This window comes from Hyperolius riggenbachi, chromosome 9 (assembly GCF_040937935.1).
Source record: "Hyperolius riggenbachi isolate aHypRig1 chromosome 9, aHypRig1.pri, whole genome shotgun sequence".
Classification (NCBI taxonomy): Eukaryota; Metazoa; Chordata; class Amphibia; order Anura; family Hyperoliidae; genus Hyperolius; species Hyperolius riggenbachi.
In genome coordinates, this window is record NC_090654.1 from 115,549,278 (window position 1) to 115,565,545 (window position 16,268).

Consider the following 16,268-nt stretch of genomic DNA (forward strand, 5'->3'; position numbering starts at 1 on the left):
TGTCATTTTCCGCTAACTTGTGACAAAAAATAAAATCTTCTATGAACTCACCATACTCCTAACGGAATACCCTGGGATGTCCTCTTTGTAAAATGGGGTCATTTGTGGGGTTCCTATACTGCTCTGGCATTTTAGGGGCCCTAAACCGTGAGGAGTAGTCTTGAAACCAAATGTTTCAAAATGACCTGTGAAATGCTAAAGGTACTCATTGGACTCTGGGCCCCTTAGCGCAGTTAGGGTGCAAAAAAGTGCCACACATGTGGTATCGCCGTACTCGGGAGAAGTAGTACAATGTGTTTTGGGGTGTATTTTTACACATACCCATATTGGGTGGGAGAAATCTCTCTGTAAATGACATTTTTTTGATTTCTTTACACACAATTGTCAATTTACAGAAATATTTCTCCCACCCAATATGGGTATGTGTAAAAATACACCCCAAAACACATAATACTACTTCTCCTGAGTACGGCGGTACCACATGTGTGGCACTTTTTTGCATCCTAACTGCGCTAAGGGGCCCAGAGTCCAATGAGTACCGTTAGCATTTCACAGATCATTTTGAGAAATTTGGTTTCAAGACTACTCCTCACGGTTTAGGGCCCCTAAAATGCCAGGGCAGTATAGGAACCCCACAAATGACCCCATTTTAGAAAGAAGACACCCCAAGGTACTCAATTAGGAGTATGGTGAGTTCATAGAAGATTTTACTTTTTGTCACAAGTTAGCGGAAAATGATTGTTATTGGTTTTTTTTACCAAGTGTCATTTTCCGCTAACTTGTGACAAAAAATAAAATCTTCTATGAACTCACCATACTCCTAACGGAATACCTTGGGATGTCCTCTTTGTAAAATGGGGTCATTTGTGGGGTTCCTATACTGCTCTGGCATTTTAGGGGCCCTAAACCGTGAGGAGTAGTCTTGAAACCAAATGTTTCAAAATGACCTGTGAAATGCTAAAGGTACTCATTGGACTCTGGGCCCCTTAGCGCAGTTAGGGTGCAAAAAAGTGCCACACATGTGGTATCGCCGTACTCGGGAGAAGTAGTACAATGTGTTTTGGGGTGTATTTTTACACATACCCATATTGGGTGGGAGAAATCTCTCTGTAAATGACATTTTTTTGATTTCTTTACACACAATTGTCAATTTACAGAGATATTTCTCCCACCCAATATGGGTATGTGTAAAAATACACCCCAAAACACATAATACTACTTCTCCTGAGTACGGCGGTACCACATGTGTGGCACTTTTTTGCATCCTAACTGCGCTAAGGGGCCCAGAGTCCAATGAGTACCGTTAGCATTTCACAGATCATTTTGAGAAATTTGGTTTCAAGACTACTCCTCACGGTTTAGGGCCCCTAAAATGCCAGGGCAGTATAGGAACCCCACAAATGACCCCATTTTAGAAAGAAGACACCCCAAGGTACTCAATTAGGAGTATGGTGAGTTCATAGAAGATTTTACTTTTTGTCACAAGTTAGCGGAAAATGATTGTTATTGGTTTTTTTTACCAAGTGTCATTTTCCGCTAACTTGTGACAAAAAATAAAATCTTCTATGAACTCACCATACTCCTAACGGAATACCTTGGGATGTCCTCTTTGTAAAATGGGGTCATTTGTGGGGTTCCTATACTGCTCTGGCATTTTAGGGGCCCTAAACCGTGAGGAGTAGTCTTGAAACCAAATGTTTCAAAATGACCTGTGAAATGCTAAAGGTACTCATTGGACTCTGGGCCCCTTAGCGCAGTTAGGGTGCAAAAAAGGGCCACACATGTGGTATCGCCGTACTCGGGAGAAGTAGTACAATGTGTTTTGGGGTGTATTTTTACACATACCCATATTGGGTGGGAGAAATACCTCTGTAAATGACAATTTTTTGATTTCTTTACACACAATTGTCAATTTACAGAGATATTTCTCCCACCCAATATGGGTATGTGTAAAAATACACCCCAAAACACATAATACTACTTCTCCTGAGTACGGCGGTACCACATGTGTGGCACTTTTTTGCATCCTAACTGCGCTAAGGGGCCCAGAGTCCAATGAGTACCGTTAGCATTTCACAGGACATTTTGAGAAGTTTGGTTTCAAGACTACTCCTCACGGTTTAGGGCCCCTAAAATGCCAGGACAGTATAGGAACCCCACAAATGACCCCATTTTACAAAGAGGACATCCTAAGGTATTCCGTTAGGAGTATGGTGAGTTCATAGAAGATTTTTTTTTTGTCACAAGTTAGTGGAAAATGACACTTGGTAAACAAAACCCAATAAAAATCATTTTCCGCTAACTTGTGACAAAAAGCTAAATCTTCTATGAACTCACCATACTCCTAATTGAGTACCTTGGGGTGTCTTCTTTCTAAAATGGGGTCATTTGTGGGGTTCCTATACTGCTCTGGCATTTTAGGGGCCCTAAACCGTGAGGAGTAGTCTTGAAACCAAATGTTTCAAAATGACCTGTGAAATGCTAAAGGTACTCATTGGACTCTGGGCCCCTTAGCGCAGTTAGGGTGCAAAAAAGGGCCACACATGTGGTATCGCCGTACTCGGGAGAAGTAGTACAATGTGTTTTGGGGTGTATTTTTACACATACCCATATTGGGTGGGAGAAATATCTCTGTAAATGACAATTTTTTGATTTCTTTACACACAATTGTCCATTTACAGAGATATTTCTCCCACCCAATATGGGTATGTGTAAAAATACACCCCAAAACACATTGTACTACTTCTCCCGAGTACAGCGATACCACATATGTGGCACTTTTTTGCACCCTAACTGCGCTAAGGGGCCCAGAGTCCAATGAGTACCGTTACCATTTCACAGGTCATTTTGAGAAATTTGGTTTCAAGACTACTCCTCACGGTTTAGGGCCCCTAAAATGCCAGAGCAGTATAGGAACCCCACAAATGACCCCATTTTACAAAGAGGACATCCCAAGGTATTCCGTTAGGAGTATGGTGAGTTCATAGAAGATTTTATTTTTTGTCACAAGTTAGCGGAAAATGACACTTGGTAAAAAAAACCATTAACAATCATTTTCCGCTAACTTGTGACAAAAAGTAAAATCTTCTATGAACTCACCATACTCCTAATTGAGTACCTTGGGGTGTCTTCTTTCTAAAATGGGGTCATTTGTGGGGTTCCTATACTGCTCTGGCATTTTAGGGGCCCTAAACCGTGAGGAGTAGTCTTGAAACCAAATTTCTCAAAATGACCTGTGAAATGCTAACGGTACTCATTGGACTCTGGGCCCCTTAGCGCAGTTAGGGTGCAAAAAAGGGCCACACATGTGGTATTGCCGTACTCGGGAGAAGTAGTACAATGTGTTTTGGGGTGTTTTTTTACACATACCCATATTGGGTGGGAGAAATATCTCTGTAAATGGACAAATGTGTGTAAAAAAAATCAAAAAATTGTCATTTACAGAGTGATTTCTTCTACCCATCATGGGTATGTGTAAAAATACACCCTAAAACACATTGGTCTACTTCTCCCGGGTACGGCGATAGCACGTGTGGCACTTTTTTGCAGCCTAACTGCGCTAAGGGGCCCAACGTGCAATGACTACCTTTGGGCTTTACAGGGGTGCTCACAATTTAGCCCCCCCCCCACATGACAGGACAGTTAACAAACCCCACAAATGACCCCATTTTAAAAATAAGACACCACAAAGTATTCCATGAGGGGCATGGTGAGTTTATAAAAAAAATTCTTTTTTGTCACAAGTTAGCAGAAAAGGATACTTTGTGAAAAAAAACAAAAAACAACAATTTATGCTAACTTGTGACAAAAAACAAAATCTTCTATGAACTCACCATGCACCTCACGGAATACTTTGGGGTGTCCTCTTTCCAAAATGGGGTCATTTGTGGGGTCTGTCCTGGCATTTTAGGGCCTCTGCAATCATTACATGTATGGCCAGTATTTCTGCTATACTCCTTATATTGGGCATACAGGTAGTGCATTCTGGGCTGAAAGGAAAAATGAACGGCAAACATCCCTTCATTCGCATCGATCAATGTGGATGAACAAATATCTGCCAAAAAATGTGAAACAAAAAGAAAAGAAAGAGAGACATAGGAGCTGCCACCCCAAAAATCCAAACCCACCAGCTCGTATGCCCAGGCAATCCTGATTTATTCATCCACATTGATCGATGTGAATGGAGAAATCATTGCTTGAGTTCTTTTTTGATACAAAGTGCTTGCCAAAGCATATGAATCCCCAACACCACACCTTGGCCCATATGCCTCGGCAAACGTATCTTTTTTACTGTGGAGGAGAAATCTCGTCCTACAGCGCTGCATGCACCGATTTTGTGTAACCTGACAGAAGCGCAATGCTTCTGTCAGGATGCACCATCAGTGCTGCAGCTGATTGGTCGGTCGGTCGGTCGGTCGGTCTGGATAGAAAAAAGAGAGAAGAAAAACGAAAAAAACAAAACAAAAGGAGGGGAAGGCGTCCGCCTGGACATAGGAGCTGCCACCCCAAAAATCCAAACCCACCAGCTCGTATGCCCAGGCAATCCTGATTTATTCATCCACATTGATCGATGTGAATGGAGAAATCATTGCTTGAGTTCTTTTTTGATACAAAGTGCTTGCCAAAGCATATGAATCCCCAACACCACACCTTGGCCCATATGCCTCGGCAAACGTATCTTTTTTACTGTGGAGGAGAAATCTCGTCCTACAGCGCTGCATGCACCGATTTTGTGTAACCTGACAGAAGCGCAATGCTTCTGTCAGGATGCACCATCAGTGCTGCAGCTGATTGGTCGGTCGGTCGGTCGGTCGGTCTGGATAGAAAAAAGAGAGAAGAAAAACGAAAAAAACAAAACAAAAAGGAGGGGAAGGCGTCCGCCTGGACATAGGAGCTGCCACCCCAAAAATCCAAACCCACCAGCTCGTATGCCCAGGCAATCCTGATTTATTCATCCACATTGATCGATGTGAATGGAGAAATCATTGCTTGAGTTCTTTTTTGATACAAAGTGCTTGCCAAAGCATATGAATCCCCAACACCACACCTTGGCCCATATGCCTCGGCAAACGTATCTTTTTTACTGTGGAGGAGAAATCTCGTCCTACAGCGCTGCATGCACCGATTTTGTGTAACCTGACAGAAGCGCAATGCTTCTGTCAGGATGCATCATCAGTGCTGCAGCTGATTGGTCGGTTGGAAAAAAAGAGAGAAGAAGAAAAAAAAAAAAAAAAAAAAAAAAAAAAAAAAAAAAAAAGCAAGCAAGCAGCAAAGCACTTCAATAACATTAACTTTTTAAACTTTATTAAATATGTTCAAACCAAACAATAACATTGGTAACCAAATATTAACTTTTTTGCTTACCTGTTGTTTTTTTTTTTTGTTTTTTTTTTACCTGCGAGCTGAGGATAAACTTCTCCTCCCCCATGGGTCAATGTGCAAAGTGCAAATCGCACAGATATGTGGCGAAGTACATTATGCATTCTGTCCCAACGTGAAAGGAGAGGTTTCTGGCAGGCCAGTGTATTTGGATCTCTCAAAACCTGATGTTTGGGTTCACACTGCATACTGGCCTATCCGGTCGGTCGAGCCCGCTGCACCGTCTCGCCCAAAATAGATCTTCAGGGAATACCACAAGAGTAGCATTCGGCCTAGTAATTAACTGCGTCGCCGTAGACTAACATGACTTCCGGGCCGACCCAAATTGCCGCAGAAGCCACGCAGTAACGTAGGCATGCACTAGCGTTAAGTCAAGCACTTCCGGCGTAGGGGGGGACCGCAAAGTGTGACTTTTGCTAGGCAATTTGCCCTAACGCATCGCGCCAGTGTGAAATAGCACTGAGAGACCCTTGTGTGCCTACTGCTGTGTCTGTAGTTCCCTAGGTTCTAAAAGTGTGCCTTCTCATGGTACCTCTCATAACACTCCCCTAGGCATAGGCCAGGCTGGTCAGGACAGCGGGGACAGTAAACGGGGGTGTCATGCCTTATTCCAGCCTTGCTGCAGACACGACATCTTTTTCTGGGGTTGCGTTGAGTTGGGGTACTGGGAATCGGGTAGGCGTAATGCCTTCCATGCAGCCGGCTAGTTGCATTTGGGGGTTGGGCTCTGTCACCTTCTGGATAGAGGAGTGCCGAAACAATGTCTTCCTGGAATTGAAGGAAAGATCCAGTTCTCCCAGCCTTACTGTAGAGAACAAAGCTGTTGTACATCGCCAATTGAATTAAATACACAGACACTTTCTTATACCAGCGTCTGGTTTTCCGGGAAATTAAATAGGGCCCTAACATCTGGTCATTGAAGTCCACCCCTCCCATGTTGGCATTATAGCTGTGGACGGCGAGGGGCTTTTCAATGACCTCTGTTGCCCGTGTAATTTGTACTGTCGTGTCTGTGTGAATGGTAGACAGAAGGTAAACGTCCCTCTTGTCCTTCCATTTCACCGAGAGCAAGTCATCGGTACACAAGGCGGCCCTCTCCCCCCGTTGAAGTCTGGTGTTAACGAGCTGTTGGGGGAAGCCCCGGCGACTAGGCCGCACGGTGCCACAGCATCGGATTCCTTCTAACTTTAAGTGCTGAAAGAGGGCCACACTTGTGTAAAAGTTGTCCACATAAAGATGGTACCCCTTCTGGAACAAGGGTGACACCAAGTCCCACACAATCTTTCCACTGCTCCCCAGGTAGTCAGGACATCCGACCGGCTCCAATTTTGAGTCTTTTCCCTCATAGACCCTAAAACGAGATGTATAGCCTGTGGCCCTATCACAGAGCTTATACAGTTTCACCCCATACCGGGCGCGCTTGCTTGGGATGTACTGTTTGATGCCAAGGCGCCCGGTAAAATGTACGAGGGACTCATCTACACAGATGTTCTGTTCAGGGGTATAAGCATCTGCAAATGTGGATGACAGGTGGTCTATGAGGGGCCGAATTTTGTGGAGCCGGTCATAAGCTGGGTGGTCTCTTTCATGACAGGTGTCGTTGTCATTGAAATGCAGGAAGCGCAGGATGATCTCAAATCGCGTCCTGGACATGGCAGCAGAGAACACGGGCATGTTATGTATTTGGCGTGTAGACCAATAAGAGCGCAATACATTTTTTTTAGTAATACCCATGTTGAGGAGAAGGCCCAAAAAAATTTTAAGTTCGGAAACTTGGAGTGGTTTCCACCGAAAAGGCTGGGCGTGGCAGCTTTTCGGATGGGCGGTTATAAATTGTGTGGCATATAGGTTGGTCTCAGCCACAATTAAGTCACGGAGATTCTGGGTGAGGAACAGTTCAAAAAAGTCTAGGGCCGATCCTAGTTCAACTGTCTCCACCTGGACTCCAGACTGGGCGGTGAAAGGGGGCAGTATGGGTGCGGCGGGATCAGGGGAATGCCAATCAGGGTTTGCCAGCACCTCTGGAAAACCAATGGGAGTACGGGCCCGTCTACTTGGTGGCTGCGGATCGGATCTTAATTCACGTACCACCGAACCAGTTTCTACTTCCAGGATGGTGTCCGCCACTTCATCAGGGTCTTCTGCGGAAGTACTGGTGTTGATAGGCCCAGGAGATGCTGCGCTGCTGGTGCATGCCTCACCAAGAAAAATCAGATCAGCGCCACTCTGCTGCCCTTGAGACTGATCTTCCGCCACCTGCAGTCCAGTGACATGGGGTGTGGTACGCCTGGCTCTAGCCGGGACCTCAACCTCGTCATCGGAACTATCGGTCTGAGAGCCACTGCTGTCTACAGGATCGTACTCTGAACCCGAAGATTCGTCGAATAAGTCGACCCAATCATCCTCATCCGACTGGTCCATGTACCTGTAGATGTCTTCATTGGAAAACCTCTTTTTTGCCATGGTGGCCTGCTAAATTTAGGAGGTATTCCTCTGAGACTACCCAGGAAAAGAGCACCTACCTAGCGAAAGGGAGTACTTGAGAGGTAGAAAGCTGTGGTCACTGAGTTTAGATAAAAAAAATCAAAACTGATGTTTACAGTGCCACAGCTTGTGTAGTGTTTTTTGCAGTGATCAGAAAAAAGACATTTCTGTCACTGCGGTGGGGCGGGCTGAACGCAGTGCAGGCGAACGATCAGGTCTGATCGGGCAAACACTGCGTTTTTTTGTGGATCCTAGAGACCCTAATATAGATCTGACTGTGATCACTAATAATCACTTACAGATACTATATAGTACCAATGCTGATTAGCGACAGTGATGACGCTAATTAGTGACTGTGGTGCAGTGGGCTGAGCACTAACTGACACTAACAACCCTTTTGCTTAGATAACTGACCTAACTGTTTGTTACCACTAGTGATACTAAAAAAGTTTTTAGATCACTAGGATAGTGATGGTGAAAGGGGGGGGGGGGGGGGGGGGGTTGGGGATCAGAGAGCAATCACAAATAATCAAAAACAATCACGAGACAATTACAACACAATTACAGCAATCGGCGCAATCAAAGCCAATCACGGACCAATTGAATCCAATAACGTGACAATCAAAAACCAATTACGTGACAATTGAAGCCAATCACACGACAATCGATGCTAATCACAGGGCAAAACAGCCAATCAGTGGGCAATTGGCACAATCAAAACCAATTACGGGCAATTGAAGCCAATCACGCGACAATCGAAGCCCAATTACGTGACAATCGAAGCCAATCACACGACAATCGATGCCAATCACAGTGCAATTGAGACAATTGTAGCCAAACAAAGCACAATCAAGCCTTACAGACAGGAGATAAGATACACAATGGCAGGGGGGAGAATATACGCAATCAATGAACTAGGACGGTGTGGGGAGGATCGGAAGGGGTGGGGGGTGATCAGATACCCCTAAGGGGTAGTTGGGGGTCTAATCTGATGGATAGGAGTGACAGGTGGTGATAGATGGGTTATTGACGGGTGATAAGTGGGTGTTTACAGGGAAAAACAGATGTAAACAATGGACTGCTGATGTGATCAGGGGGGGGGTGTCTCGGAGGGATCTGAAAGGGTGGGTGGGTGATCAGAAGCCCCTAATGGGCAGTTGGGGGTCTGATCTGATGGGGGGCAGTGGCAGGTGGTGACAAGGGATGATTGACAGGTGACGGATAGGTGATTGACAGCTGATCAGCGGGCAATTACAGGGAAGATAGATGCAGTATACGGGGGGAGGGGGGGGGATCTGAAGGGGTGGGGGGTGATCAGATACCCCTAAGGGGCAGTTGGGGGTCTGATCTAATGGGGGGCAGTGACAGGTGGTGACAAGGGATGATTGACAGGTGACTGATAGGTGATTGGCAGCTGATCACTGGGGAGATAGACAGATGCAGGGGAGATAGATAGGTTCAGTATACAGGGGGGGGGGGGGGGGTCGGGGGGAGATCTGGAGGTGTGGGGGGTGATCAGATACCCCTAAGGGGTAGTTGGGGGTCTGCTCTGATGGATAGGAGTGACAGGTGGTGACAGGGATTGATTGATGGGTGATATGGGGGTTGGTTGGGTCTGATCTGCGGGCTGCAGGGGGGTACAGGGGGGTGTCTGATGGGTGCTGCGGGTGATCGGGGGGTCTGTGGGGCTCCTAATGTGTGCGTGTGTGTGTGCTTACTGTGCCTGCTCTCCTCGCTGGTGGTCGATCGCTAAGTGTGACCACCAGCGGGAGGCAGGCAGTATAATACAGTTTGTTACGTAAACAAACTGTATTATACCTGTTCTATTGGCCGATTTGAATTTTTACAGCCCGCCGGCGCTGCTGATTGGCCGGCGGGCTGAAGTCACATGGGGGCCGAAGAGTGTGACGTAGCGATCGCGCGGCTACAGCCGCGCGATCGCTCGTTAATTAGGCTGCAGCCGGCGACGCAGTACTGCGTCGCTGGTCCTGCAGCTGCCACTTTGCCGACGCACGGTATAAGCGTGCGGTCGGCAAGTGGTTAAGGGGGATTCTCAGGGCTTTCTTTGTTTTCAACAGCATTTCCTAAACAGCAGTTTAACTGCCAAAATAGCACAATACCAGCTGGCCTCCCTGAGGGCCCTTTTCCACCAGCGCGTTTGCGCTGGCTGAATCGCAAAAACGCAAACCGCTAGCGATTTTACAATCGCTACGGTTTGCTTTTTAACATAGGAATCGCGGTAGGTCATTTCCACTACCGCGATTCGTTTTTTACTTGATCGCGATCGCGCCGCGGAGCGACTTTTGCCGCGATTTTGCTATGCAGTGCATAGCATAGCAAAATCGCGGCCGCAAACGTCGGGAAAACGGCGGAATTGCGATTCAGCAATCGCTAGCGTTCAGCGCGAACGCTAGCGACTGCTAGTGGAAAAGGGCCCTAATCACTTGCACACTATTATGTCAGTTAAATTTTTTGCAACTGTTGTTCAGGAAATGCTGTTGAAAACAAAGAAAGCCCTGAGAATCCCCCTTAAAAAGATGGACTGGCCCAAAACCTGTTATCTGTCACATTTTTTAACTGCCTACTTTTTTCGCGAAATAACCCCTTTAATGTATATGTCTAATGTATATATATGACTCGGGCAATTTTTTCAGAGATTTTTATTTTTTTTAAATCAGGGAAAAATGTAACGCGTGTGGTATGTTGGTCAGATGTTTCTAATGTTATAATCAATTTGAAAAATTGTGATTCTTAAATTAAAAAGAAAGTTAAAATAATAGTATGGTGTGTGGCCACCTTTAGATCATCTTATACACTGTGGCTTGTACGGGGCTAGTCTAGTTCAGTGGAGCTAGCAGCGAACCTCATTGGGAAATTCTGCTAACGTGATTTGGTGGACAGCGCCCTCTCAAACTGCTAGGTTTCCGGTAGGTTGTAGTAAACAATGCCCACACTGTTTGGCCAATCACAACGATTCACCCGGTAGAGGTGGCTGTGATTGGAGAAATTAAACTAGACTAGTGCTGGATGTACTGTCATAGGGCCTGTTGTCTTTGGGCCTGTTTCCACTGCACAGATGCAATCACATTGCAACTACCAGCATGTGACTTCTGCAATGGAAACTATTCCTTTGATATGCATTGGCTTCAGGTTGGATGCAGTGCTGTGTGATGGGAATTTGCGGCCAGTGGAAACGGGCCCTTTATTTTTAGAAAGAGATGACATTTGAAGTGACACCTGACACTTGCTTTATACTCATCTCTGATATCAGATTGTTTCAGCAGTCAGAACAGTTCAATCATTCAGAGAGGCTCGAATGATTAACATCAGAGATGTTTAAAGGCCACAACATGCGAATTTGCGTGCATTTTCTGCACACATATTTATATAGCATTGTATTTCAATGGGCCTATTTTTACTGTATCCAGAATTCGCATGCAGGTAAAATCTGGACGTTTTTGTGTTTGTGCTTTTTCGCATTTTGCATGTTTTGTGTATGTCAATAGAGACGGAACTCACACGATAAAAAATAGCGATTATGCATGTGAATTTGCATACCCATGTAATTACACGCCCGGAAAATAGCTTACCAATTTGCATGCTTGTAGTGGAAACGTACCATAAAGAGATGTTTGCTTATTTTCACACCAAGACATTGCAAATTCTGGAAAAACTGGATCATAACGAAGGGGTAAAACTCGCATCGCAGCCTTGGAGGTGTGATGCGAAGCATACTGCACATAAAAAGTATGCTTAGTTGCTACGGTAAGTGCATGCGTTATCTGGTACTGCCAAGCATGCCTGGCGGTAATCTGTGTGATTTTATAGTCAGACGCAGAGCAACGCAACGTGGAAGTGAAATTAGACTTAAAGCTAGCCTGTAAAGAGAAAAATGATAGACTCTGGATGGTCCATGTGCCCACCAGTGCTGAGCGGGACTCTTTTTCATGACCATTCTTCCGTCCGCGTATGAGCTAGGCCATACTGCACATACACTGGTACAGTTCTCACATACCCAGTAGCATGGAGCTGTCCACGAGCATCTTCATTCTACTGGGCATGTGCAGACCATACTTGCACATGCTCAGTGTGGGCTTAATCATATATAAGCGGGAGCACGGCCATGAGAACTGTACAGCAAGCTCATGTCAAATAAGTTCAGAGCCCCAGCGCAGGAGTGAAAAGCTAGAGGAGGATCGGGGAAGCCCCCAGAGGCTTCCCCCTACTAAGGTTATGATCTAACTTTTAACTTAAAATCCACTTTTAGGTACATTTTAATCTTTCTGACTTGCCTTCAATTTGAACGTAAACTTTGTGGCGCTTGGAAATGGGTCAGTCAGTATCAACAGGAAGTTAATTTGATTGTCCCACTTGCATGCTGTGTACAGTTTGCAATAAATGAGCATGCAAGCAGGGAAAATTACCGTCTCTGAGGCCACGTTCACAGTGGTGCATTGCATAATGTATACATTATAATATGTATAAATTGGAACAGAGACTGGAAATAGAAACCTGCATGCAGCCAGTTAGAATAACGCGATCCGTTACAATGCAGTACTATGAACAGGCCCATAGAATTGTATGAGCAGTGTGTTGACGTGCAGAGCTATTTTGCAACACAACTCGTGCACTGTGAACAGGGCCTTTTTATTAACAGGGAACTGTTTACACTTCGAAAGATCCTTTGCAAACTTTCCGTGAAAGATCCATTACGGTAATCACAGCGCAAGAAACCAACTTACACGATTTTCCCTGACAGCGGATGTGTTTACCTCGGATCCTGTGGAAACGCATGTGCTGTGGACCGAGCCTAATCAATGTCTCCTGAGAGAACCTCCATGTCTGAAAACTTAATACATGGAATTGCCTATAACTTCTGTTCTTAAGTTCATATATACGGTACGTTTTGTAAACAGTTCAGAAACCTATTATAAGAATCATATTAGCATGGAGGTTAACTTGAACAAATTATTTTTATGTTCGACTTAAAAAAATACATATTGGGCTGTTCACTAAAATGTCAATATTTGTTTGCGTTTGTTGAAGCTCGACCCACAAACAGCAAAGGGCTTGTGCAACTGCTGGATGTGTTCCTATTTGCCATGGGGGGATGATGTAAATGACATCCAGGTGCCAGCGTGCCATGTAAAGTCAGTTAGAAAACACTGTCTGATTACCATCAGTCTGATCACTTCTCCACTCCAATTCAGTTTATAAATTACACCACAATTAGGGGGTGCGGCGCTAGCTCCGTGAAGCTAGCCCCCCTACAATCAGCACAAATTCATTTGTGCTGCAAAAAAGAAAGATTATTTTTATGAGCACACACACACAGCACTCAGGGCCGGTTCTTTCATGAAGCAAGGTGAAACATTTGCATCAGGCGCAGAGATTTCTGGGGAAGCATTTTTGTACTGTGTACCTTCCTGAGGAGGAATGGAGTGGCTGAGGGTTAGCAGTTTGTTTGTCACAGGCTCACAGCCAGCCAGTGTGCTGTTGTGTTGAGCTGCAGCACGTTATGTGAGAACATTAAATGAAGCAAAGTAAATTGTCAAATGCTGTGCGATCATTCGAAATATGGGGGGAATGGGGGGGGGGGGGGGGGCATCCTCACAAGTTCACCTCAGGCAATTAAATTTTTTTGACAAATGGGCACACAAACGTAGCACTAACCAAACATGATGGAATTTTCATTTGTGCTGATTGTGGGTGGGGTGCTGCTTTTTGGAGCCTGCATATGACCCTGTCAAGTGCAAAACTGTCCAGAGGTGGGGTCAAGGTTGGGCACCACCAGGGGAGGGTTCTGTGAAAGAGTGGGGAGATGTCAGGTCATAGTAGAATTTGGGTATTTATTATTGACAATTTGCTGTTAATGAAGTGGTAGAATATCTGTAAAGTTTCTGATATTCTACTACCGTTATCCTACAAACATTGTGAGGTGAATTGACGGTGTATATTATGTTGGTTACAGTAGTCCATCTTCCATTATGTACTATGTTTCTTTGTTGGAACACTGGCAATAGCTGTACGGTGAATTATGCCACTAGAGGACAGGCTAGGTCAGGGGTAGGGAACCTATAGCTCAGGAGCCAGATGTGGCTCTTTTGATGGCTACATCTGGCTCACAGTCAAATCAGTAGGGGTTGATTCACTCTACACTGCTCAAGCAGCGCAGCTTAGTGTGGCAGTGCAAGTAAAATTTTTAGAGTAGGCATGCTACTGCTGTAGCATGCACTACTAACTTACTCGCGCTCCCCCCAAAACTAACGGCCGCTCCAATTGTCCCACCTTGGACTCTGTCAGGTCCAGTGAGTTTGTAGGACGAGATCCCCGCACTTTGGCCAAATGGCCTGCCTGTCACTTGACAGCCAGCCTATTGGGCCAAAGTGCGGGGATCTCGTCCTACAAAGTGAATCAACCCTCAAGTCAGCTAGCTAATTGTACAAGCTGTTAGTCGGGATTTCTCCTGTCTAGTTCTCAGGGAATTTGCTGATGTTGCTCAAACCCAAGAGAGCTGAAGACGTGTCTGACACTTCCGCTGCCTGGCGGATCAACTGTATACACATCACCATAGCAACAGGGACGTGAGCCTTCTACTGCGCATGCGCACTGTCCCAGGTTGAAACATATTGTATGGCTCTCGGGGAAATACATTTAAAAAATGTGGTGTTTATGGCTCTCTCAGCCAAAAAGGTTCCTGACCCCTGGGCTAGGTAGTCAATAGGGGTATCTATATGTTATATTCTCCTACTGTGCTGTGAGCAGGGAGAGCTGTCTCTCAGCTTCTCCCCACGCCCAGCTAAAAACCACCAGGGAAACACGTAAGCTCCTGTGTATACTCCAGTGACCCTGCTAATAGCATTTGGTACCAGCTCTCTTTATTTTCAATCTAGATAAAACAGAATGTATTTGCAAGTATTCAGCTTAGAAACTAGGTCCTCCCATAATTTACCACTTCCTGAAAATCCAGGCTCAGAGCCCCTGGTGTATAGAATGCATATATCCTATTCATTTTATAGAGCCATATAATAATGCAACTTGTCAGTTGTCTAGTTGTTTGGTTTTCAATACTGTACATTCTCTCTGGTAATTGATATGTCATTTGTTAGATTATTATTATTTGTTTTTTGTAGCAAAGTCACTTGCCAGGAATTGTTGGGGTTTTTTTTGGTGGCAATGCAGTAGCTATCCAGCAGGGGGCTCCTACTCCTTGTATCCAGATCACTGTGGTTTCCCATGAAGAACACTCAGTATACCACAATGCAGGAAGGAATTTTTGAACTTCATGTGAATGAATAAGTGCCAGAATTAAAGTGAACAATGATGTAATCCTGCACCAAGTAGTACAAACGTTTGTTCAGTAATTCTGCAGTGTTCCTAGATTGAACTTTTTATCTTTATCTCTTACAACAGTGAATTCTTCCCACGCTTTTTATTCTTTATTTTGTTTATTTGTTGTTCTTTTTTTTCCAATAGGACACCATGCACAGCCATGTTGTGTTGGTCCGCATTGGGCTGGGACTTGTAGCTGGAGTCGCTACAGGAGTGGCCATTTATGTGGTGTACCGGAGGCATCGCAAGAAGAATAAGAAAATATTGTCAAAGCAGAATGGATATCATGTACATACACTCACAGACAGTGAGAATATTGCTACAGCATCCAGTTACTTACCAGGTACTGATCTTTCTTACATTGTCATATTGACATGATTTGAAGAATATCTAAGATGACACTATGTGCATCACGTAACATCTGCGCTACAATGTGGAAATACCGCAACGCACATTCTGCATGTAAAAAACATGCATTATTTCATAGCATGGTCAGCTGCTTTGAAGCACGTGCTTTTTGCACCCATTATCCAGAAACACATTGTAGTCAACATGTTAGGATAACGTTATCTTTTACAATGTGAGGTTGTGGACCTCCTGGTATCCAGTACCGGCAGGGAGCGTCTGATGCCAGATACATGTGCTTGCCAGTTGCTTGAGTACCCGGCTGAAAAAGCACAAACCTCCCCCCGCCCCCAGCAGCAAAAAAATACTCAGCGAGTGTCCAGCACAGTCTTCTAACCTTCCTCTAGCTCTTAGCGGCTTTCCGGTGTCCTCCGTGTACGGCTCCCGGCATGTCACCTGACCCACGTCGGGTCACATGACACGCCGGGAGCCATGCATGGATGCTGGGAGGCCACTAGGAGCTACAGGAAGGTTCGAAGATTGCGCTGGACACTCGGTGAGTATTTTTTGCCCTGCAAAAGCCCCAAAGCACAGTCCCCATTATCTCCTCCAGCATGCCGGTTAGTTGAAACTTCCAGTTGCCGGAGTTCCATATAACGGGGGCTTTGCTGTGTTGTGATTGTACCTCAGAAGAACTGTAGTCAAAATCACATAATGAATAAAATAGC

General features: G+C 45.1%; 1 protein-coding gene across 1 annotated transcript in view; it reads left to right on the plus strand.

Annotated features, from left to right (window-relative positions):
- RMDN3 (regulator of microtubule dynamics 3) overlaps positions 1-16,268 on the plus strand; it is a 90,434-nt gene that overhangs the window by 2,016 nt on the left and 72,150 nt on the right. Inside the window, exon 2 of the mRNA XM_068253382.1 lies at positions 15,340-15,538. Coding sequence (XP_068109483.1) covers positions 15,346-15,538 — 193 coding nt within the window. The 5' untranslated portion in view covers positions 15,340-15,345. The remainder of the gene's footprint in view (positions 1-15,339; positions 15,539-16,268) is intronic.